The sequence below is a fragment of the Hemiscyllium ocellatum genome, chromosome 13 (genome assembly GCF_020745735.1).
Source record: "Hemiscyllium ocellatum isolate sHemOce1 chromosome 13, sHemOce1.pat.X.cur, whole genome shotgun sequence".
In the NCBI taxonomy this organism is placed as follows: Eukaryota; Metazoa; Chordata; class Chondrichthyes; order Orectolobiformes; family Hemiscylliidae; genus Hemiscyllium; species Hemiscyllium ocellatum.
In genome coordinates this window covers 43,801,415-43,828,168 of record NC_083413.1, presented here as the reverse complement: position 1 = coordinate 43,828,168, position 26,754 = coordinate 43,801,415, and the positions used below count along the sequence as shown (strand labels likewise).

General features: G+C 38.3%; 1 protein-coding gene across 4 annotated transcripts in view; it reads left to right on the top strand.

Annotated features, from left to right (window-relative positions):
- Nucleotides 1-26,754, top strand: part of LOC132821877 (ephrin type-B receptor 3-like) — a 90,119-nt gene that overhangs the window by 22,780 nt on the left and 40,585 nt on the right. For all 4 annotated transcript variants that reach the window (XM_060834795.1, XM_060834793.1, XM_060834794.1 and 1 more), the window contains exons 2-3: nucleotides 1,520-1,584; nucleotides 6,770-7,442. In XM_060834795.1, the coding sequence (XP_060690778.1) occupies nucleotides 1,520-1,584; nucleotides 6,770-7,442 (738 nt within the window). The remainder of the gene's footprint in view (nucleotides 1-1,519; nucleotides 1,585-6,769; nucleotides 7,443-26,754) is intronic.

Here is a 26,754-nt window from a genome sequence, read left to right as displayed (position 1 = left end):
TTTTGGCACATATCCGCTGAATGGCAAATTGTTCTGAGAACTTCACTTGGTAAAATAGAGTTGGAGTTGAATGTGGTAGGTATTGTAGGGGCAGCAGAGATAGATAATGAAATGAGTTTGGTACGATGTGGGAAAACCTGCGTGGCCTCAATGAAGAACCTTTGAAAATTTCAACAGAACTCAGACACAGTCATAAGATTTGGACCCTAATTCTTTCAATATTTCAAATACTGTAAGAATATTTTATAGTGCATTAGTCCCACTTAAACACTAACAATGACTGCGTAGTAGTGTTGTACTTTCCATTGTTTTTATGTCCTCTCTTCAAAACTGTGCCAAAAATGCTTCATTGCAAACATAAATATGGTTCTGAACATGACTTATATTACTATCTTTTACTTGCTATTTTTATTTTATATGTGCTTGATGATGCAATGCCAATAATTTTAACTGACTTTTTGTGGTCTTATTTATTTGTGTTATCACCTATTATGACCTTTGTGTCTGTGGACCAAGACTTCTTTATCCTTTCAAAAGCTTACAGTTAAGAGACCACTTCAATTCCCTATTCTTACATTCAAAATGTATGACCAAACATTTCTCTAAATTAGATTCCTTTTGTCATCCGTCCATCCATCCATCCATCTGGTTTATTTCTACTTCTATGGGCTTCCTGTTGCTACTTACCCACAATTCCAAATTGATTCTGTAAGCAAATTTTGATCATTTTTGGTTTCCTTAATTTCTGAAGTTTATTTTTGCATATACAGAGTAAATAATAGACCCCTAAAACCAGGCCCTATGGTGTCTTTATGGTCAATAAACTACCCTTTACTTCTAATCTTATCTTGTGTCTACTTGTCATTTCATGTCCTCTGTCCAGGACAAAACTACAGTTTAAGCTTAAAGTATGGTATACTTTCAGGAATCTATTTATCTGTACAGATTTAAGTTAGCAGTAGCCCTTTAGAATAGTCAAGCTGCTGAGCAGCTGTTCTACATCATATGTGGCTATAGAAATCATCCCCTGTTTCACTGATTTGTAACAGTCTTTTTCTGCTGCAGGGCCTCTTTAATGTGAATTACCCTGATCCATTTTAAAACCCTCTGTGCTTTTGACCCTGTCCTCCCTCCCAAGCAATTTGTGCCCCTGGTTTCCTTAACCTTTGTCTTGTAAAGTGCTGATTTATGTGCTGAGACCCCCAGGTCCTATTCTGCATAAATCAAAAAATTCTGTGGATAAAACGCAAACCATTGGTTTCAAAGAAAGGAAGTACACCTTTCGCACAGTTACTTCTTCATGGGTGAATTTGGGTTATAACAGCTGAAGACCAAAGACATGTCAGATTGTGTGCAGCACTATATTTCTGAGAAATAGGCACAAAGAAGCAACAATGAATGTTCTGTTTATTCTTCTGATGTGTAGATATGTAAGTTGTTGTGGATGCTGCCTTCTATTTTATCACAAGATTTTTATTCTTAGATTGTACATTGATTTTACCTCAATTTTGGTCCACAGAAATGCTCATGGATTCAAGATTGGCAACAGCTGAATTGGGATGGACTGCATACCCAGATTCTGGGGTAAGGAAAATTTACACAATACATTATTGAATAGCAAAATTAAAATAATGTTAAAAAAATAGAACCTGTACTTCACTGAGGTGAGGAGAGAATCATGCAGAAAATGCTGAAAATACTCTGCAAATCATTACAATGTTTGTGGACAGAGAACTAAGTTGACCTTTCCAGTCAACGACTTATTGATGCAGTGCTAAGGCAACAGGACATTAATAGACCTGCTCTCCTTTAGACAAGATGTTCAGCTCAGGCTCAGTCCATTAAAATTGCTAAAACTATTTTAACTCCGTATAGAGAAGAACAATAATTATATACTGGACAACCAAAAATGTTGAAAACAAACTATCTGTACCTCACTGATAGTTGTGGGATCCTGCAGGTGAAGAATGGATTTTGCATCTTCCTCCAATAAGATGTCACACCACCTCATCAGTAAAAAAAACACTGGGATATTTCAACATAATACAATAAAAAGGAGTGTTGGTTACTTTCAAAGCTTTGCTCACTAATTAAAGTAGTTTTTTGAGTCAGTAACACAGCAAAAGCTGAGAGGAAAGATTTTCACAGACCTGACCCCAGGTGTACTTCACAAGTCAGAGTATACTGCTGTAATTAAACCTACTCAAATTTCCACTATTTAAATAAATAAAAGGAAAATTGAGTCATTTACCTCTCAGGCTTGTGGTTCAACCCACCCTCTGTCCATGCAGTATATTTGGATGCAGATCGAGGAACAGGTCCCTTTTATTGATATTTAATGATGAATTTAATATGACGAATCAGTCCCTTTTTCAAGTCTTTGAATTACGTGCCAAATTCTGAAAGTGTTATTGTTTGAGTAGCTTCAGAGTCAAAAATTCAGTTCAAAATGCCAAACATTTGCAAACAGTGGACAATTACAAACTGTCATTAAATCATATCAAGACAGCATAGAATTAGCTATTCAGTGCCAAGTAGTGAATCAAAAATGGCAGTGTGTGTCAGCAAAAATGGTAAAAAAAAAGGCAATCATAAATAATTGAAAGGTTTGTTTTCAAATGTGGAAATTAATTTTAAGGAATATTAAATATGGTCAAATCCCAATACATACGCAACTAAGTTGTCAAGATCAAAATTCTCCTAATTCAATGTTTTATTTGAATTAAGGCTCCAAAAAGTAAAATAAACCAGATGATCAAAACATCATCAAAACAAATCAAAACCTTGACCAAAATATGCCAAGTGCAAATGGTATGTGATTACTATAGCAGGCTGCACAATCTAAATCAAAGTTGAGAGTAGATTGGTTCACTGAGGATGCATTCTGGGGGCGGAATTTAATGTCCTCCTCCATTGTATATTTGACAGTGATAGAACATTTTAGTCAGGCAGTTGAGACCGCAGCTATATTCTGGCATCCATCCTGATGATTTCTGTTTTGGGAATGTCCATGGATGCCACCCACCCCCGAATGTAAGGAGCATGACAGGCAAACCTGTGCAAGATGGCTTTGTGGGCTCCCACAGAACTGGTGGTGACTGGTGAACAGTGGAGGAGAGTCCTTTCATATTCTTTCAAAGGCTCAAGAAATCTGTACCAGGGACCTATTGAGACATACCCCATTCTCTCATTCCTCAGCCTTAATTTGTTAAATGAAGTAGGGTACAGAATGTTTTATCTCTGTCAGTGGCAATATGAGGAGGAATGCTTGAACAGGTGTGTAGCTTCTGAATAGCAGAAAAAGATTGATCATTGCATGAAAATATTATTAATCTTCAAACATCCTTTTAACTTCTAATATAACAATGATTAAGGGAGAAAAAAATCTGCATTTAAACTGATTGTATTCTAACATGTATCAAGCTTATATTTTCCCACTGTATTAGCCATATGGTATTTATATCATACCATACGTGAGCAATATTTCTGTGTAATAAAAAAGAACATTTTCATCAGAAGCGAAGTCTTGATTTTGAGTTCATTTTACTTTTAATCTTTTTGAACAATTCTCAAAGGACACTGTTTCATGTAGAAGTCTCAGACAGACAATGTTTAGATAAATGCATTAAGACATCTTTCTCAAATGTAATTATCATTACTAAATCGATGTTCGTAAATTAGTAAACCAGTCTTCAATTTAAATATATGTACAAACATAACTATGAATTGTTTTGAACAAATTGTGGTTACCAACCTTTTCGAAGCTTACAACATTGAGTAATTACAGCAACCACAGAAGTTACTTAAGATTTGTTTGCAATAATTTTGAAATATAAACAATAGACAGTATGGAATGGAACAAGAAAAGGCAGTTTTGCTTGTTGATCATACCTGATCCAGTTTCAAATGTTGTGATAGAATTACATGCTATGCTATTTTCCTCTCCCAATTGCCTCATCTGAACCTAATGATTAGAATAATTTTTTTACAGTGTGTCTCCACACTGATGTCATTTTACTTTTAGAAAAGCACAATCAACTGCATGGTGGGACCGCATAATGATGGTTACTTAATTCAAATTACTTCACAAAGTAGAGAAAAATTGAAATAGGATGAGATTTTTTAAAGTTTTTTTGATGATTGAAGGAACTAAATTAGTGAGTACTTTATGCTTAAACATTGCTTATGCACGTTGTAAACTACAGCGACATCCAATATGCCCACCAATAATATTCACACCACCTTTGAAAAGTATCTGCTCACTAAGTTTCAGTTGAGGCTCCAGAGTATAGTCTGGCTACTTTAAAAAAGAAAGCAGCCTTGAGCATTATATAGACATGACTAAACTTGATAGGACCTATGACCTTTAGCAGCTATTAACTACTTAGTATATCTAGCAGCTAGACATCTATAATCACATTTTAGAAAACAACTCTTCACAGTTGATTTTAATTTGCCTAAACTAGTAGCCTCAAATGTCAACCTGTGTTCATGGAAGTCAATCACGTAAAGATTACATCAATTTGCACTGGAATTTCTTGTACATGTGACAGTTCTGTTTACAGAAAGGTGTTCATTCAAAATGTTGCAGGTAGGCTAAATATTGTGGTGGGTACCAGTTGCAAAACAGAATACCTACAATTCCTGGAAATCAGAAGCAAAAGCAGAAAATGCTGGTAATACGGTACTCAGCTGATTAGGGAGCATTTGTAGAAGGAGAAAATTAGTTAATGTTTCATGTCTATGATTCTTGGTTGGAAAGGAAAAATTGAAGGTAAAATAGATTTTACATAAAGGGTGTTATGGTAAAGACAATAGGTATGTGATAAAGTGAAAGGTAGAAAACGTAGAATAAGAACATAAGAATGAGGAGCACAAGTAGACTATCTGGCCCTTCAAACCCGCCATTCAATAGGATCATGGCTGATCTTTCCATGGCCTCAGCTTCATTTAGCCGTCCTCTGTCCATTCCTTTACTGTTATAAGAACATAAGAACTGGGAGCATAACAGAGACATTAATATCCCAGGGCCAAAGAGATAGGTGACAGTGCAAGAAAACAAACAAAAGGCTTGCTTGAATGTGTCCCTATCGAGTGCATTTTCAGTTGGAGGGTAATACCGAATGCTTAGTACAAGCTCACCATCTCCCCACTCTTGACCTGACCTCCATAATACAGGGGAAAAGGGTGAGGGCGCGGTGGGAGTGAATGGGCAGGTGCCACAATCAGCAGACTGCTTGCCATAAGTAAATAAATAAGGGCCAAGTGACCTCAGTATTATCATGCCCACTCATCACTGTTTGATTAAGCAGATAAGCAGGAATATGTGTCACCCTTAAATTATTTTTAGAAAGATCATGAAAAAGGGGAGTATTGTCTTCAAAAGGTGCCCTTTTCTCATCAGGGTACCTCCCCCAGAAGATAGCAAACCCCCTCCTTCCTTTCTCTGCACCTGCACTTTAGAACATACCCCTTGCCCCAACTTTCTAAGATGTTTAAACCCTTCCTCCCAATGCTGTCAACTTGCCCAGGTCCTGGGATCGATTTGGACGATCATCCTGAATGTGCTCTGATCCAGGCACCATCCACTACGGAGCTCTGTTGCCATTGGAGCTGATTGGATGGCAGCTCGAGAGGGTTGAACATTCACACATTGAGGGACAGGGATCCCACTGTTTCCCACATTGCTTGTGACTCAGGACAGGCTTCTGAAGTGGTCCCAAAAGAGAAAATGCTGGAAAATCTCAGCAGGTCTGGTAGCATCTGTAAGGAGAGAAAAGAGCTGACATTTGAGTCTAACTGACCGTTTGACAAACCAGTTAGACTCTTTTGGTTTCAGATTCCAGTATCTGCAGTAATTTGCTTTTATGCTGAAGTGGTCTGCCAGCTAGTCACTGACTTTCCTTCTAGAGAGGCAAGCTATCCCCTCCCATCCTCATCTTGTAAGATTTTGTCCAAAGGAGTGAAAGATGTGACTGGAGCAAGTTTGCTACTGACTGCAAACAAAAATGATAGTAAGAAATCCAAAGTGGACAAACTGGGGTAGAGATTAGACTCTAGAATTGTTGAACTCGTTGTTAAGTCTGAAAGGCTGTGGAGGCCTAAATCATAGAATCCTTATAATGTATAAGCAGGCCATTCGGCCCATGAATTCACACTGATCCTCCAAAGAGCATTCCACCCCGACCCAACCCTCTGTCTCTGTAACCCCGTATTTTTCACATACCATTGCTAATCCTTCTAATTTACACAACCCTGGACACTACGGGCAATTTAGCATGGCCAATCCACCTAACCTGCATATCTTTGGAGTGTGGGAGGAAACCAAAGCAGCTGGAGGAACTGACACAGACACGAAGAGAATGTGTAAACTCCACATCGACAGTCGCCTGAAAGTGGAATCGAATGAAGGATGAAGTGCTGTTCCTCAGGTTTATGTTGAGCTTTACTGGAATAGTGCTGTGGGATGAAAATCAAATTGGATGTTTAATCATATTTCATTAAATAGAATAGCAATAAAATATGTATCAATAATTATGATAGCATATGTATGAATGGTGTTGCAAAAACAACAATGCTGAAGGGATTGCTGCGGTAATTAATGAGTTATTTTTATATGATTGTGAACCCTGCTGACTGTAAGTTGAGACAATTTGAAGATATACTCCCAGTTCAACAATTGTAGAGTTAATCCATAAATAATATTTAAATGTATTATTTGTAAAATGACAGTGATTTTTAAAATAATTATTCTGTTTTCTTTGTTCAGTGGGAAGAAGTAAGTGGATATGATGATGCAATAAATCCTATTCGCACATACCAGGTCTGTAATGTGATGGAAGCAAACCAGAATAATTGGCTTCGAACTACTTACATAGAACATAACGACGTTCAGCGAGTATATGTAGAGATGAAATTCACTGTGCGGGACTGCAACAGCATACCAAATATCCCAGGTTCCTGTAAGGAAACTTTTAATTTATTTTACTATGAGTCTGACACGGACTCAGCAACAGCATCTACTCCATTGTGGATGGAGAACCCTTACATAAAAGTGGACACCATTGCGCCAGATGAGAGTTTTTCCAAACTGGAGTCTGGTAAAGTCAACACAAAGATCAGAAGCTTTGGCCCATTATCTAAGAATGGATTCTACCTAGCATTTCAGGATCTGGGCTCATGCATGTCACTCATTTCCCTGCGTGTGTTCTACAAGAAGTGCCCATCTGTGATCGCAAATTTTGCAGTTTTTCCAGAAACTGTTACTGGAGCAGAACCTACATCACTTGTGATTGCTCCTGGCATCTGTCTCAGTAATGCTGTGGAATTGTCTGTCCCCCTAAAACTGTATTGTAATGGAGATGGTGAGTGGATGGTACCTGTTGGAGCTTGTACTTGTGCTGCTGGATATCAACCTGCTAAACAAGAAACTGCTTGCCAAGGTAGGAAAATTCTCAATTGGTTTCAGTACTTTTTTCCTGTTTCCACCCAAATGTTTTAGAGATTAGTCATACAAACCTAAGGCACCTAAGTCTAATATTTGGAGCAATTGTCATTGTGTTCCTTTCTCAGTAAAGAAATGGGATAATCATGTAACTTAATATGATGAAAATTAGATAAAAGCTCTGGAGATACAAAGGTTGCACAGACCTTGTGCCTCTCCATTATCCTGAGTGGGATTGTAGCTAGGATGGGGGTGGGCGGTGGAGATGGAGGAAGGGAGACATGAGAATTTATTCAGGTTGGAGGATAGCTTGTGAGGGCACAGCCACCTTCCTTCATCCCTGATTAAATCCAAGGCAAGACCGTGTATGAACAGCCTTCCTACTCAATGCCAATTGAGGCCCTTCAGTGGGCAATCAATAGGCATTTGAGGGCCTTATCCCCTGCTCCAGGTGGGGACACGGAAGTAGCTCAGGTGCTCACCATGAAGGGAACACAACAAAAAACCCGTGGCATGCTTGTTTGTGGAGAGTACTGTTTCTCATTCAAAGATACTCAGCAGCTGATTGAGGGCCCAGTATCAGTAAGGGGGGTGCACTGGAAGATTCCTGACCCTCTCCACTTATGACTTATGACCTCCTTCCTGCCATCAGGACAGAGACCATAGGGCTTTGCGAGTGGCCAAGAACCCCATGGTCTCCGCAAGATTCTGTTCGTTATTTCTTTGACTGGAATGGCTGAACCTTGTGGTCCAGCTATAAAGTTGTGCAAGTATATTTTATGCCATGTATGTATTGGTTCTAATGGTTGGTCCTATGTATTGGACTCACTGAAGCAAAGCACTATCTGCAAATTATGGTCTCACTTGAATGGTCTTTGTCAACATTATGCATCATGTGTAATGAATGTTTCAATTAATTTTGTTTTTTTCTTTTCTCAGCTAGCTGTCCCTCTCTTTTCATTAATTATTATTCATCTATCTTAATTTCGCCTTCCAAACAATTGGTGAAACATGGGGCTAAGTCTTTGGTAAGGGCTTGTTTAAGTCCACAAGTATTGTGGAAAACACAAAATGTAGGCATACATGAAGCTTGGTGGCACCTGAATAGCTGACAGTATAGCAAAGTAATAAACAGAAACAGAACTGAAGGAATTCAAGATTTTATATGATTAACTCATTATTTTGAAGTTATGATTGTTTTATTTTTGAGCATGATAGTAAGAAGTTTGAATTGGGACAGGCCATGATAAAATAGGATGTCCATGTTCTCATCAGATGAGTGGGCAAGCGTACCTTTTTCTATTTCAAGCTCTCCTACATACCTTTATCAAAGTTTTTTCACAATGTTTCAATCGAGTCTATGAATAAATTAGAAAGGGAACTCAGTCAGAAAACCAGTTTGCACTGTAGTAAAAATGTTAAGAACAGGTTGGAATTGAAATGATGCTGGAACTTGAGAATACTCTTGATTTGAAAGCAGTCCGTGAGTGATGAATGGGATTTCTATTTGCATGTACTTGATGTTTGCAGATTCCACAGCCTAAGAAGTTTCTGCCAAGCTCTGCATTCAGAGTACCTGCCACCACAAAAAAAAATGGATAATTGCTAGGAGACATGTTATAGCTTTTAAGAGGGAAATTAGGTGTTTGAAATAGTCTTGATCCATTGAAGAAATATAAACAAAAAAAAAGTCATTGAACCCATCAGGCCTATTTCCTCCAGACTCTGTAAAATTAATTCTAAATTGAAGTACACTGAATCGCCTGATGAAGGTAACTAAACACAAGTGTATTCCCAAGAAGATAAATCTGTGTTAAGTTTCTCCTGATTATCAACACTTGATTGAGTAAAATTCTAAAAAATTAGATCAGTTTTACATCTTGAGTTATCTGCAATGCATCATTGACACTTTAAAGTAAAGTGCCTTAAATTGTGCATACTGTTTCCAAATGTACCCTTAACCAAAAGCTAACCAAGCGTAAATAATGTGCTTTAATTGAAATTTGAAGTACTTCAGTTGGATCCCATCATCTGTGCAGCCATTTTCAACTTCACATTGACTTGACACTGCTGGTAGATTGTGAACCATGGAGCTTATTCATTGTATACCTTCAGTTCTTGAAATTTGTGTCATTTTATATTGATTTTTACTTCAAAAAATATTAATTACTCTGATCCTATTGATTTTTTTTGAACTGCATTAAAACTTCTTTAAATTAGTCATGGTTGATGTAGTTTGCAGTCATCAACAAACTTTATAAAGCCATTCTATGCCAAAAGTATCAAACAGAGCACAATCAAATCAAAGTTTTCATGTGAAATTTGAAGAGTAATCTTTAGAATTTTCTAAGAGCTGTTCCCGTTGTGCCTCCACTAGATTCTCAGGAAGTACAATGGAAATCCCATCCAGGTATGGAAGCTTCCATCACACTCCCATTGAAGTTATTTGGTGAACATTTTGACTTCACCAAAAATTCTGGACCTAAGTGTGTTACTGCTCTCATTACTACAACTTATCTATTTACTTCTTAAGCATTTAGAAATTCATTTATATCAGCAACGAAGGAAAAGTTTGATTTCTCCCTGTATCTGGTGAACATGACAGGATCATCCCATCAGGTTAAGAATAAATTCTTGCATATTACATTCTTCTCCACATTATAAGTATGGGTTTATAACATTCACTCAGCAGCACGTTTAAGTTATTTAGTAGGATGACCAAAAACATTTTTTTAATAAAACAAACATTTAAAAGATTATTTATGACATATCTCTCCGCTGCAAAATCTTAGATTGACTTCCTTAAGTGAATGTAAAGGAATTGTACTCACATTGGTAATTTTAGCATACACATCAAATCCAAACTATAAGACAGACAGGTTGATATAATTCACACAACCCACTTCTAACTTCATACATTATCTTTTCAAAAGTGACTTAAGTAAGTAACCCAAGCAGCTATGCTCAAAGTTTGCAGTACATGCAGTTAGTAACAAATAATGGTCAGTGAATTATGCTTTTTTTTAAATGTCTTTTGATGCAGATTTCAATGTACATAGACTGTGAAATAATATGTTGATTTTGAAATGCATTCATCACCTAGCTGCGAGCCCACCAAATGATCATCTCAGGAGTGTACACTATTGTCTGCTTCCAAAAGAGAAAATGCTGGAAAATCTCAGCAGGTCTGGCAGCATCTGTAAGGAGAGAAAAGAGCTGACATTTCGAGTCTAACTGACCTTTTGACAAAGCTGACCCTATTGTCTGCCTTGTATGTTCAAAAAATGCATGTAATTTTGTTCAATTGATTTCAATCAAATGAAAGCCAGGCAGCACCTAAAAACTGTAATTGATTACGCTCAGGTCGTCACATTGGTAAGGATAAAAATGCCACAGAAACTTAGAAGAACGTAGTTTTAGTTGTTATAAGTAGACACAGGGTGGGGTTAGATGTTTTGTTACAGATAGGGTTGGATTCTTTTGTTGTAGAGTGACACTGGTCCAAACTTTGTAGATATAAATAGAAGCCCTCTAGTATTGGGGATTATACATTGAGACTACTAGAAAGAGACAATTACATTATTTTAAAAAATGATATGACAATGTACAGTATGTAAAACTTCTGCAAGGTAGCCAGTGGTTTCAGTCTTGTTCTATAAAGCTTTTGTTGTGCTTTGAGAAAATCTTTGAGAACATTAGGGTGAGACAGTTCTCGCAAATGAGAGACAACGGGAAATCCTCTTTCCCAGGCTTCACCTGTCACGCAACATCTTTCTGTTTAGAATTATATAGTGCATGGGAATCTGCTAATTTTACAGTACCATTAGATTTTGTTCTTGTATTTTTTTCAGACAAAGGGCAACTACTATCACTGTCTTCACTTGAATGTACAATACTTTGCTAAAGTAAATGCCTATTCATACAGGTGTGGCAACCAAATCTAAATCAGACACTTCCTTGATACAGCTTTTCACCACAAAGTCAGACAAATTGCATTTACTAAGCAGTGCACAACATCTTTCCTTCATTTTAACTGACATTTAAAGAAATAAAAACAAAAATCAGTATTTTGTTTGATAATGGGCACATCATAAAATCCTAAGGTAAATCTGCTGCTTAAAAAAACACTGAGGCTTCAATGAAATAAGCCTAAATTTTGTCTACATAAATCTGAATCATCGGCTAAGTAAAGGGGATTTCAAGGCATTTCGCAGCAATTTATGAGGGTATAAAGGGACTGATCCCCTTGCAATGAAAATCAGCTGGAAGCCAACGTATCCCAATTAATTCTGGTCTGCAGCCATGCATGTTGCAAGCAGGCTAAATTGGATCATAGCAGCTCCAGCGAATTACTTCCCAGGGTCTTTTAATGCTGGCCGGGACTCCAAACCTTGGGAAGGGGATTGTTAGGGTTTATGCAGCCTGTATGAATGGCCTGCCAATTCCTGCCAAACCTTGCCAACTTTAGTTGGACATAAACAACTTATTATTCAGGTCAACATGCTTGTTAACTAGCCTAATTCATCTTTAACTATTTATTTACTTTGAACAGGCCAGTCACCAATCTACATGCCCAACCCCCGAGCCTATTATAGGGTTTAACTTGGGGTTGGGTGAGAGCTTGGGGGCTAACCACACAATGATCTTAAACGCTCCTTTCCTCTGCTGAAAATGTGCCTCACATGGCCAACATAAAATCCAACCCCTGAAGTTACCAAGCATGGTAAGCAGCCAATCAATTTGAAGTATTCTGACAGATAGCGATTCAAAAAGCAAACTGCACTGATATCCTTCACTTTTATTTAAGTTTAGACAAAGTGAAGTAAATGGTTGAGATACCATAGAGGATCAAGGTAGAAGCTTAATAAATACACATTAAAGAAACATTCCTTTTTATAAATGTAGAAGTTTGACATTCCGCAAATGTGAAACTAGTGTTTTTGGTATCAGAGAGGTTTTAGGGAAATGATCATGAACTTTATGCACGAGTCAAAAAGTAACTTGTGTGGCATTCAACAAGGAATAAGGTATATTTCTTTCATAGATTCTTAGCACGGTGCATTCATGCAGAAGGGCAAGTTGCCCTAATTCAGTGACTTTGCTTTACAGTCTGGAGAAATCTCATCAGCTCGTCTTGTTGAGAATTTTAGAAATAATAATAACTTCTGGATTTCCTTGCTTAATTGGATGCACTGACTATGGAAGCTCTTCCAAAGGGGTTGTAAGCAAGGTTAGGTGGAAGCCATAAATAATTAAATGGCTTATTTTTTAGGTAATACATTGTTCTGGTGGCTGTACTGGAATGATATCGGCATTAAGGCTGCTGGGAACATAAGAATATAGGATATAAAGGAGTAGGGCCTGCAATCCCTTGAGCCTGTTCCAGAATCCAATGGTATCATGGCTGATCTGTGGTCTAACCCTATACAACTGTCATTCGTCCACATCCCTTAATGCCTTTACTTGACAAAAATCAGATTTTAAAACTAACAATAGATGTAGCATCAACTGGCATTAGTAGAAGAGAGTTCTGTTCTGGTTGGCTTAAATTACCTACCTTCCAGACCAGTTTATAACAGAGGAATAAACTGCTGACAGTTTCCCCATCATTTTTCCACTACAAAAGCATGCCTGATGAAAGTCATTTAAAATATCTTCTGTCTAAATAGCAATATCTTAAGGCCATCATTGTTTTGCTAACCAACATATTACAAAACGCTTAATAAATAATGGAAATTACTGTTTGTTGATGGTAATTCGACAATTGAAAGCACATTCTGCAATTTGTAAATATTATGTTTTAATTAAAGCTAACAGATGTAGTCTTCTTTCATCTGAGTGCAAATGAGATCTTTCATTGATGTTCTTTATTCATTCTTCCTTCTCTTTCAATAATGTGTGAAAAAAGACCAGATGATGTACTCTATATATTTGGAGGCAGTCAGTTTATATGCAGCAAAATGTATACACAATAAATGATATCTTCATGTAAGATTGCCTCATTCGCTGTCCCCCTCTTTTATTTAACGTATGAATTTTCATTTTATGTAAATTTGACCTTTTTATTTTGTAAGAACTGCCTTGATAAACTTTGTTGGAAAGTTATTATAGGAGGCTGCTGTAGACCCTTATGGTGTTAACATCTGGCCTTGGTCATACATTATCCTTTCTTACTGCTGGGATACACTTCATTTCATCAAATGAGATGTCCATATTCTCCGTTGTAGTTGAAGATTGATTTTATTGTCCTGGGGGTGCGCTGAACTTCCCACTATCCTGATTACATATAACCAGCATTCTCTTTAAAAAGCAGCTTTGTACCACTTGTCATCTTGATAGATAACTTTCCGTCTGAATCCTCATTGATAAAATATTGACTGAGCTGTTATTTGACTGAATGTAACATTGATCACCCACAGAGGCTGATGGATTTGTTTACCAACTGAAAAAGAAATTAATGCCTGCTGCTTGCACTCTGTAAATACTTAAAATGTGTGCATTACAAACAGAATGCTGCAGTCATATAATTACAGAATCCAAACATGATGCTGAAATGTAACTCAAACAGATTAAACCAGCTGCTTTGTCAGAGAAGTTACATTGGTTTATGTTACATTGGTTGCACACATGTAGTTGAGATTAATTTTAGTATTGAGGTCAAGCAGTGCTAAAAGATGACTACGGTTAGTCGCGGGATCTGGACAGAAGATGAGAGAATATGGGATGATGTGGATGTGGGAGGCTGCTGGAGAGGGGGATGCGGCAGATGGCTTGGAAGTAGCTGGGAAACAGGATACAGGGAACTGAGAAAGGAAATTTGGGAAAATGATTTGGGGCTCTTAAAGGTGGCTGCCTCCGAGCCATTGCTCATTCTCTTCCCTGAGTAAAATGGATGCAATGGGTCATCTTTCATTGATGCGTGAGAGGGTGAGGATAGGGAGTTTTGGCAGAGAATGATGCTGGAACAGGCCAAAGAGCAGAGCTTACAAAAAGGCAGGGGGAGGGAATGGGTGGTCCGAGGCAAAGAACTAACTTCCCTTTCACTGAGGAAGGGTGCTGCGGACCTGAGTTGATTTTAGTCATAAAGGAGTAGTTGAATTAAACTACCTCTTCTATTAAATTCATTTATGGAATGTGGGCATTATGCCAGCATTTAATGTCCAACTCTAATTTGCTTTGGGAATATTATGATGCACTGCTTTGTTTAACCACTCCAGTCCATATGACAGAGGTGGAAAAACATTGTTTTTAGGAAAGGAGCTCCAGTATTTTGCCCCAGTGACAATAATGGAACAGTAATATCGTTCCAAGTCAGATCTTCCAGATGGTGGTGTTCCCAGGTATCTGCTGCTCTTGATCTTCTATATCGAGGTTGTGAGCTTAGAAGTTGTTGTCTTCAGGGGTCTTAGTAATTTGCTGCAGAGAATCTTGTGGACCACTGTGGTTTGGGGTGAAGGGATTGAATGTTGAAGGTGTTATAATGGGATGTAATTCAAGCAGGCTGTATTTTCTTGGCAGTGTCAAACTTTTTCAGTGTATCTTGATCTGTGTTCATCCAAACAAGTGAAGAGAATGCTTTCAATACCAGACTTGAATCTTGCAAGTGGTGGGCAAAATTTGAAACAACATAACGGATTTACTTGTAGCAGCATTCCCAGCATCAGGCCAGTTTTTTTTTGTAGCCAAAGTATTTATACGACTGTCCTATTCAGCTTTTTAATAATGGTAATCCCTATGCTGAGAGAGTCAGTGATGGTAGTTATCAAGGGGTGATGGTTGGATTTTTTTTTGGAGACGATCATTGCTTGGCACTTGAAGTTATTCAGGGTCCATATACATTTTCATTTAGTGGTGGGGGCAAGGGGTAGAAATAAAACAATGGTTTTCTTTTCAATTGCATGGGCTTTGGATAGGTGAAGAAGGCAGGTTTTTACCTTAATCTGGTGGGAGAAATGGAAGAAAGTTTGCTTTCCCTACTGTATGGGATTGGCTGAGGCTGTGAGAGGTTTTCTTTTCTTGGGAAGTAGGGGGACAGGCCCCATTAGTTCTAGGCATTGTAAAGAGACGTTTACATTTGTTCTCAGAGGACAAATAAAGAATAGCATCTTGAATTCCTTCATAGTAGAATGGAAGAATGATGTTGGTTATCAAAATAAAGCTGGAGGTTTGAGGTTTTGAGAAGTGAGTACAGAGTTGGTTGTCCATAATACATGCAAACTATTTCTCAAAAGACAGCGTTCTCACTGTAGTGACTCTCGTGAACATAATCATTTCACAGCCTTTGTCTCAAGCAACAGAACTCAAACTTGGACGTGAAGATTTGTATCTTATTTATTGCATGTTTGATCTGTTTTTACTATTTACTGTAAAGACAGCATGCAGTGGAGATCTTTTCCAAAGCAAATTTGCTCTTTGTCTTTCTCATGTTATCTGTTGTGTTAACTGTGCAAATCCTGTGATTCCAGTGCAGTAGTGAGCATGAAAATGACATCACAGTCTCTCATCATCATTATCTTGAATCATAGCAGATGATATCCACATAAAAGTCTGGTGGCATGGCTTAGATTTTGTACCCAGCCTCATTCAGATCTGAGAAGCAACATTTAATTTATAAGTGGAAACCAAAAATAGATAGATAGTCCTGTTTGCTGCATTGTTCTGTAGCTATTTTTAGACTGAAAATCTTTAGACCTTACAGTTGTCTGCTCTGGTTGTCTTTGAGCCCCTTCACTTCCAGGCATACAGTACTACTGAGGGAAATGTACAGTTGAATAAGCACAGTCTCTTAAAATATGCCCTGGACCTGAAACTGCACCCTGAATATATGTGTATGCATGTATGTATGTCTTTGTTGGAGAAGTATAGTGAAATGATTCCAGGCTCATTTTGAATAAGTTCTCTGAGATGTAAAAGCTCAATATTATATGTAAGCTGAGATTTTCTGATCACTTTGTAGGTTGAGAAAGCCTGATAAGTAAATTGGTGGAGATGTGTTGTGCTAGGTCTCTGTTCACTTAGTGCATTGCATACATTTAGGAAGCTAAGGGGCAGCTGCTGAAAACATAGCCATAATAGAGACATTTGCCTAATAGAGAGCATCCTGTCCATAAGTCTCAAATACTTATAAATGACATTGATATTCCCATCTGTCTAGAATGGTTGGTGTGCTGAATATAATGTCACATTTAAGAAGCCTTACAGGAAAACTGTTTGCTAAATTGTGAGGTCTTTTCTAAAGCCTTTTTGTCGGCTTAATTGTACTTCTACCACTTGGTGTTCAACTCAATTATCGGCATTAAACATGGGTAGTCTTCTAATCTTTCTACTGTGATGCATTATTCAGTGCTTCTGTATTACTGTCCTCGTTATCTCCTTATATCTCTGACTCTGGGGAAGATGAGAAGCAATGTTGAGTTTCCAAGTTCAGGGAGCACCTCAGATGTGTGTTCATCAATTGTTATCCTTGTGCTGACAAAAGCTGAGTTCATGCAGAGCTTACAGTTCCCAAGGAGTGCTGTTATACCAAACCCAGTTTCTGCCTAGTTATATAGGCAGGATGGTTCTACAAGCTGGTATGCCAAGTATTAAGTGGCATTGCATGAAATACATGCAAGAGTAACAATAGCCAGCAGAGCCTGGCTATCTACTTCCACCAAGGTGCCGCCCATATCCAGGTCTTGGTTTGTCAACCTGATAAGGATCATGTGGAGTTGAGAGTCATTTGCTGTAACTATAGCTATAGCCAACATGTAGCACAGGATAAAGATGCTGGGGAACTATACCTTCTTTGTCTCCCCAAAAATCTACAGATTTATACATCTGTAGGCATACAGTTGCAAAAAAGGTCACTATTGTTACAATAACCTGAGGCAATGCAATGCCACATAAACAGCTATCAGACAGCAAAGGGTTAGGCTGCTGTCATCTCTCAGGATATTTATACCTGCAACACTATTTTCTTTTATTTCATTTGTGCTTGTCTCTTCTTAGTCTTCTTCCACATCAGCTAAAGAAAAATCTGCTAGTGATTTGAGATGCATATTGAAGTCTCCTTAAGACTATAAGGATTTTGTTTCAGTATTCTGACAACAAGTTGTCATACCCTTTGATTGTTTGCACCCTTTTCAATTTCACTCACAGCAGCTTTCTGCATGAAACTTGTGCTTCAAACTGAAAAATATTCTTCTGATACTATATGGTGAGGGAGAATTTAATTGTAATTTCCATTTGACTATGTGTCCTGTGGTGTCAATATTGAGATGCAATGTCTGAGCCAAAAGACTGTTTCTCAAGGTTTTGCAAGGACAAGCACTGAAGGCTTAATAGTATATTGTGCCTTGGAAACATTGGCAGCTTTCCTACTTTAGGATATGGTATTGTTCCAAGGTATTACCTTATCAGTATGCTGTCCACTGTGTCAACTGTTCCTGGTTTTGCAGGTTTTGCAGTCACTGTTGAAATGAGTTGTCACATGGGCTATGTATGCTATAGAATTACAAGTCTACCCCAGTCCAACACTGCCATCTCCACATCATATGCTATAAAAGTTAACCCATTGATCTGAATGTAAGCTCCAAATTTCAATATTTTGTTTGGTTACCATTCTTGTATGACATCCCCATAGCCTGGACTACAAGACCCCAATCTCCATGCCATAGCCCTCTTTGCCCCGTGCTTCCATGCCTCCGTCTTGCGTCCAACCACCAGCCATCTTTGCCCCGCCTCTATGTGCCAGCCCTCCATAGACAATCCTCTTTTATCCCTTTACTTCTTACGTCACACCTCCTTACTTCAGCTGTCCATTTGCAAGTCCTCCTTGCCCCTGCCCTCCATACAACAGCTTTCTATCCTTACACCATCTGCTTCAACACATGTATCACATTTTTTACCGAGCACAGCCCTAAAATGTCCTGTTTTCATTTCTTTAGTATGTAATTTGTCTATTTCTTAATGTAGCCTTAATAAAATTCACAGATCACAGGCTCAGATGTCACTTTCCTTTATTTAGATTTGTTTCCTTTAATTTGAAGCTTTAAAATTTAATGGATATGAGCTACGAGTGCCTTCTTTGCTCAACACAGTACTTCTTTGAAGAGCTTTAGTAGCTTAGAAAGGTGTGTTGAATTAATGCATGAACTGGACTCTACATATCTAGAGACCTAGAGAGCTCAGTGCTAATGACAGCAGCCTACTCACAGCAGGACTCATATTGAGGCTGCATGCATCGTCAGCCCCAAATAATTATAATGCTAAAAATAACTACATGAAAGCCCTGCTCTTTTAAGCATGTAGATCAGTTTTTCAGAAGTACCAGCAAGGTAACACAGTTGAATGTCTTCGAACTTTGGAAAAGACAGTTATTCTATGAGTGTAGCACCCTGTGGTGAGAACATGGCACAGATGGCTATTTCTCACACAAATTACTTCAGGCAGAAGAATCCTTTCAACATCAACAGTAACTTGTGACTAATTGCAGTCATCTGTTACGAGAGAACTCTTGCAGGTGTCAGTGTTGTAAGGGATAACAGAAGAATTCATTCCTGACAAATTAGGAATCAAGCTAAGGTCAACAAAAGATACAACATTAACTCCAACGAGGGTGATGAATAGCGAAGTGTAATGAATGAGAGAAATAAAGAAATTCTGGTCTGTTAATTGCAGGACATTTTGACAGAAACATTGAATAGTGTCTCATTCATTTAGTTTTAATTGGGGAAATCGGTTGTGCAGTCCTTTAATATTTTACTAAGTGTCACAATTAAACTGTTTACATTTATACAACACTAGGTAAGAAAACATCTCAGTACATAATAAAAGTGAGCGATGGAGATTTTCCCTCTTCATCACTAAGTTCTCTTTGTGCCTTGGTGATGAAAATCCAACAGAAAAGTTTTCTTTTTTGAATAGACAATAGTTGTCTTAATGGTGACAAAATTCAAGTTCTTCACCAAATTCAAGTTGTAGTCAATGAACAGCGAACTTAATTTGGAAGCCCTGAAATACTGTAACACCTAGCTATCCACATTTTAATATACTTGAGCAATATCTTTAAAGATTAATCTCTTCGATGATTTTAAAAAAAATCACTGACTCTACTAATTGTATTCTGTTCCTGTTATAAATCCATTTAATGGATTTGTTGGTACATCTATATGGCAAAGTAAATTACATGTAAGGTTTGTTGCACAGAGAGTGTCATGCATGGAATAACCTTCTATCTGAAGTGGTGCATACATGTACGGTTACAATGTTTAACAAACATTTAGATACGTACACGAATAAGAAACATTTGGTGGAATATCAGCCAAGTGCAGGCAGGGGGACTGGTTGAGTTGGGGATTATGGTCAGTGTGGATTGGTTGGATTGAATGGCCTGTTTCCATGCTCCAAGACTCTATGTTTTGGGGGGAGAAAAATCTAGCAGCTGTGAAGCAATGGAAACTTGTTGAGTAGCTGAGAGCCTTTGAGGAAATTGAAGTCTTGAGGGTAGTCAAGAGTTCGTGCAAAGATAGCTAATAATGTAATGCAGCTTGAGGCCTAATGAATCATTAGGCAGATGGAGTGAGATCCGCAGGTTTCCTTAATCACACAGGTTTGCAATCATTTTTCCATTAATACGCGTTGTTGATCATTAACATAAAAGATTCTTATTAGATTAGATTCCCTACAGTGTGGAAACAGGCCCTTTGGCCCAACAAGTCCACAACGACTCTCTGAAGAATAACCCATCCAGACCCATTTCCCTCTGACTAATGCACCTAACACTATGGGCAATTTAGCATGGCCAATCCACCTGACCTGTACATCTTAGGGCTGTGGGGGAAAACTGGAGCACCTGAAGGAAACTCACACAATCACCAGAGGCTGGAATCGAACCTGGGACCCTGGTACTGTGAGGCATCAGGGCTAGCCACTGTGCCGTCTGTATTAGAAAGAGAGTAACTTGAAGCCCATTGGGGCACCTATTCTATTTGATCCATTATCAGTGTATTGGATGCCTTTTAAGGGATGATCTTAAAGTTTGCAAAAACTTCCTGAAAATAATTGTGGTACTTGCTTTTATGGAAACAATTGTTGCTGCCAGGTACATTTGGAAATCCAACATTCTTAACAAGACAGACTGAGTATAAACTGTAAATGTTTCCTTGTTATTGCTGACCCGTCTACTCAAATTAAGTATGTTTATAAATAAAGGTCAGTAGTAGGGAAATTATTGGAGAAGATTCTTAGGGACAGGACTTAATATTTGGGAAAATATGGATATTTTTAGTGACGAGCAATATGGCTTCTCCCAAAACTTGACTGAGTTTTTGAGCAAGTGACAAAGATGATTGGTAAGGGCGGGGAGATAAATGTTGTCGATATGGACTTCAGCAAGGCCTCTGACAAGGCCCCATATGGCAGACTAACACAGAAGGTGAGGTTACATGGGATCCACAGTGAGCAGGTAAGGTAGATACTGAATTAGCTTTGTCGGAGAAGACAGACAGTGGTGATAGAAGGGTGTTTTTCTGAGTAGACATTTTACAGAGATCAATGCTGGGACCCATGATTTTTGTAACTATATATAAATGATTTGGAGGAGAATATAGGTGGCTTGATTAATAAGTTTGCTGATTACACAAAGATTGTGGATAATGAAGAGGGTTGCCAGAGATATAGTAGAATATAGATAGACTTCAGACTTGGGCAGAAAGATTGTAGGAGGACTTTAATCCAGCCAAATGGGAGGTGATTCATTTTAGAAGATCTAATGCAGGAGGGAAGTATACAGTGAATGGCAGAATCCTGAGAAGTCTTAACATACGGAGTGATATAGACCCACAAGCCCACATTTCCCTGAAAGTGGCAACACAAGTGGATAAGGTGGTCAAGAAAATTTATGGCATGCTTGCCTTCATCAATCAGGATGTAAATTATAAAAATTGGCAATTAATCCTGCAGCTATATAGAACTTTACTTAGGCTACATTTGGAATATTGTGTATATTTTGGGTCACCATATTACCAGAAGGATGTGGAGGCTTTGGAGCAGAAAATGTTTACCAGCATATTGACTGGTTTGGAGGGCATTAACTATAAGGAGACATTGGACAGCTCGGTTTGTTTTCTCTTGAATGTTGGAGGCTGAGAGGATACCTGATGAAAGTTTCCAAAATTAAGAGATGCATGAGTAGAATGGAAATTTGGAATCCTTTTCACAAGATAGAAATGTCAATTATTAAGGAATATAGATTTAAAGAAAAAGGGGTAAAAGGTCCAACAACAATTTCCATGAAACCAAGAGGATTCATACAATCAAGATTAATCATAAATATTTTCTTTGTTCAAAATGTTTTTGTATGAAAATTGATTTCATTAGACATGTTTTATCATTTTAAAATGAATGTATCATGACACAAATTCAAAGGCTGAAGACCAAGGTAGAATGTCTAACCTGAAATATGATCTGCCATTGTTCTAGCCCAAAACTGCCACAACCCCTTCCATGTGCCAGAGACATGTTCAAAACAAAATCCAAATATTAAGATAGCAGAGCACCCTTTGAAGATTTGATAGATGCTACCAGTTCACACAAATGCTGGCTATGTCTTCAAAAATGGGTGACGAAAGGATTTATTCTTGCTAATAATGTGGACTTCTGAAAAATTAGACTCTATTACTCTGAATTTGATTAATTCATGAACATCCTTAACAAAAACGTCATCATATTTCTCAAAAGATTACAGCTGAACTGGAAGACATAAAAGCATGAAGAAATAACAGCCAAAAGCCATTTTGCACCTGGAGTGTGCCAGTTATTAAATCAGCTTTAAGTCCACCTTACTGTTTTCCACTTGCAATCTTTGACTCTCTTACCTAAACTGGGTTCAAGAACAAGATGTTGGCCCCAGAATTGGACTGGAAATGAATGCAGACAGGCATGGAATTCCTGACCAGTTTTCTGGAGGCTGGATTAGGTGGGTAGATTGGGTGGTCTTGGGTAGATTGCTGAAACATCAAAAAAGCCATTGATCAGAGAACACGCAAGTTTTCCAGTCAGCCTATGGCCTCTGTTCGAGGGAACAAAGCAGCTTCCCGGAGGTGATCTCTGAGTGGCAGACATGAGGTGGGTGTAGTTCTCCTCCACAATGGTGCTTGTGTGGCCATGTGTCATTTCAAGCATGTTAAAAATGCTAAAAGGGCACCTCAAGATGCAAGTGGTCTCTCTCTCTCTCTCTCTGTCTCCCCCTTACCTGTAATAGCAGACTGTAGCTCCTTCAGTGCTAGCTGGCCTCCTCTATGCCTGACTGTTTCTAAAGCTTACCCACTGTCCTCATTTGTACAGTGAGCATGCTCCTTGTCATTACGTGGCCAACTGATTGAAATCCAAAACAATAACAGAAAGTGCTGGAGAAACTCAGCAGGTCTAGCAGCATCTGTGTACAGAGATACACATTTACTGTTTTCAAGTCTAATAGGTCTTCTTCAGAACAGGTCTGATATTGGGTTCCTACTTCTGCCATATTGTGAAGTCTTGACCGCAAATCCTGCCTCAAACTCCAAAAAAAAAGGAGCAAACATTTTTACACTTTGGAACCAGGAATGTGTCAGTTGATCAAAATATTCCAGTTGATCAAGAACTCTATGTAATCAATGTTAAAATACATACTAACTGAACTTGTGGTCAGTTCTGGTCGCGTCATTATAGGAAAGATGTGGAAGGCCCAGAAAACGTGCAGAGGAGATTTACCAGGATGCTATCTGGACTGGAGGACATGTCTTATGAAGAAAGGTTGAGGGACCAAGGGCTTTTCTCATTGGAGCAAAGAAAGATGAGCAGTGACTTGGTAGAAATGTACAAGATGTTGAGAGGCATAGATAGAGTGGATAGCCAGAGACTTTTTCCAATGGCAGAAATGTCTATCACAAGGTGGCGTAATTTTAAGGTGATTGGAGGTCGCTTTAGGGGAAATGTCAGAGGTATGTTCTTTATACAGAGTGGTGGGTGTGTGAAATACACTGCCAGCAGTGGTAGTAGGGTCAGATACTTTAGGCACATGGAATATAATACTTTGAAGGGTATGTAGGTTGGTCTGATCTTAGAATTGGAAAAAAGGCTGTCACAACATCAAGAGACAAAGGGCCTGTACTGTGCTGTACTGTTCTGTGTGAAACGCTAAATGTTAGAAACATAATGCAGGAGGTATACACGTCAATGTTATACTTTATTTACAAAATAAATCATTTAAATAATAATGTAACTTTGCGTTAAATTAAAGTTACCACCAGACAGCCTCCTCACTCTTAGCTTCAACTGACAACTCGGACATCATGCAGATTTCGGTATTTCAGCAGAAGTGGATTCAAAATTGAGTCAGCTGTTGATATTTGATGTGGCCATTCAATTGAACAACAAGTATATTTACATTGAGGCAAATAAATTCAAAAACTACAATAATTGGGCAGAATATACAGTAAACTTTGTAGTATTTGGGGTGGATAATTTATTCTGGTTTACCAAGAGTGCCAGTTCATAAGGTATCGATTAAAATAAAGTTTGCTGTATTTATCTTTTTGATATCTTAAAAGATTTCACAGGCAGTTAACTGTGAAGCAGTCATTGGAACAATGGGTTTAAAAACATGGAAAAATTCATGAGATCATCAACTTCTGTTTTTCTCTGAAGAATGATAATTAAGGCAAGTTGAACAGACTAGTCCTCAGAACAAAATGTGAAAAGGCCAATCTTTGGAATTGTACGCATCTTTTTAAACATATTTTTATTACATTCCAGGTCATGTGTCAGCTTCTTTGTTCTCAGAATTTAAGCAAAGAATGAAATGACATAATGTTTGAAAATTTGAGATGACGTCCAGAGTTGGCTGTTGATATTTAAAAGATGCTTTTAACATCTTAAATCTCCCTATTTCAGTACGTTATTGCTAAAAATAGTGGATTTCATAATTCTGCACTATTACACAAATTTGCATGTAAAAACCAATAAAGAAGGTGTTATGTCTCAGTAGTACCACCACTGCCTTGACCAAAAGCTCCACATTTTTTATTTGTTCATGGGTCATGGGTGTCATGGGCTAGGCCAGCACTCATTACCTGTACCTACTTGCCTTAGAGAAGGTGCTGTTGTGACGCTTCCTTGAACCACTTCAGTCTTTGCAGTGAACAGACACCAATAGGATTGTTAGGAAGGGAGTTCAAGGAGTTTGATCTAGTAACTGAAAAATACCCATTATAGTTCCAAGTTGAGATGATGTGTAACTTGGAGGGGAATGTTGAGACGATGGTATTCTTATGCATCTCCTGCTGTTGTCTTTCTGCATGGTAGACATCTTCCTTTTGGGAGATGATGTCAAAAGATGCTTTGTGAGCTATTGCAGTGCATCTTGTAGATAATTCACACTGCGCATCAGTGGTGAAGTATGAGAAATGTTGAAGGTGATGGATAGGGTGCCAGTCAAGCCGGCTACTTTGTCCTGGACGGTGTCAGGCTTCTTGAGTACGTTTAAAAGTGAACTCATTCAGGCAAATGGAGACTTTTCTATCACAATCCTGACTTTTGCCTTCCAGATGGAGAAGAGGCTTTAGGGATACAGGAGTTGAGATACTTGCTTCAAATTTCCAAGCCTCTGATCTGCTCTTATAGTCACAGTATATATATGGCTTGTCTAGTTTATTTCTAGTCAATACTAACCCCAGCATATTGATGCTGGGAAATTCAGTGATAGCAATTTCATTGAATATCAAGGGTTCATGGGTCAATTCTCTCTCATTGGATTTTACCATTGTCTGTCACTTGTGTGGCGTGAATATTATTCACCACTCGTCAGTCCAAACTTGGATGTCATCCAGATCTTGTTGCATATAGTGATGGACCACTTCTATATCTAAAGTATTACAAGTAGTACTAAACATTGTGCAAACATCAGTGCACATCCTGAGTTTGAACTTTACAATTGAGGGAATGTTATTGAAGAACAAAATTGAGGATGATTGAGCCTAGGATACTTCCCTGAAGAATTCCTATAGTAGTATCCTGGGGCTAACATGATTGACTTCCAACAACCACTCCCTTTGTGTTAGTTAGGACTCCAACCAGCAAATAATTGTGCCTCTCAATCTCATTGACTCCAATTTGGTTTCATGGCCCAAAGCCTTTGCAATATCCAGTAGCTTTAGCCTTTTCTTGATTTCATATGGTGTGAACCAAATTGGTTTAAAGCTGGCATCTACAATGCTGAGGACCTCAGGAGGAGACCAAAATGATCGTCCACTTGGCACTTCTGGCTAAAGATGGATGCAAGTGCTTCAGTTTTACCTTTGCATTGATGTGCTAAGCTCCTCCATCAATGGGAATTGGGTTTTATGTGGAGCATCTGCCTCCAGTGCACCATCATTCACAACTGGATTTGGGAGGACTACAGAACTCGACTCTGACCTTGAATGTCGCATGGCTTACCTCTGACGACTGCATGCTGCTTCAAATATTTGGCATGCAAATAGTCTTGTGATGTTGCCTCATTAGTTGAAACCTCATTTTAAGGTACATGTGAAACTATTTTAGACATGCTATCCTGGGAGTGAGGGTGGGATGGCAGGGAGAGGAGATGATAACCAGCAAGAGGTTTCCTTGCCCATGCTTGACCTGATGCCAGAGACTTTATGGAGTCTTGAATCAATGTTGAGGGTTCTCAAGCCCGCAAGACATGATGTATCCTAGGGATGGTAATATTAGTGTATAGAATTGTGTGAAATGATTCCATGAATACGACCATGCTGCTGTTTGTCTACTCAGTGAGACTGCTGTCTCAATTTTGACACTTAGCCTCAGATGTTGGTAAAGAGTATTTTGCAGGGCTGTGCATGCCATTGTCCTACTCCAGAACACAGAAAGAGCTTTCATGATATATTCAGCAGTTTGCAAACAACCTTCAAGTTGTCCCAACACTTCCCCACCATTTCCCAAAGTGATGAAAATTAAGAAACAATCAAGCAAAAAAAGAAATATTATTTCATCTTCAGAGCCATTCACACATTTCTGTTAACTGTGTGAATATATACTGGAGTTTCCACTGCACGTTACTCAGTGTTTCTCTGCAAAAATGGTCAGGAAATTGTGAGGGGTGCCTCTTATTACCATATTCCTCATATGCATCCCTAATAGAAAAATATCATGTGTGAAGTACAATTAATGAAAACTCTCATCACTTTGCATGAACTCCACTGTGCAGGTTTTACACCTTGTTTCCAGTTTCCATTTATCCTTCTGTGTCCCCACCTCTTTACTGGATTAATTAAATGTTTAAATACAAA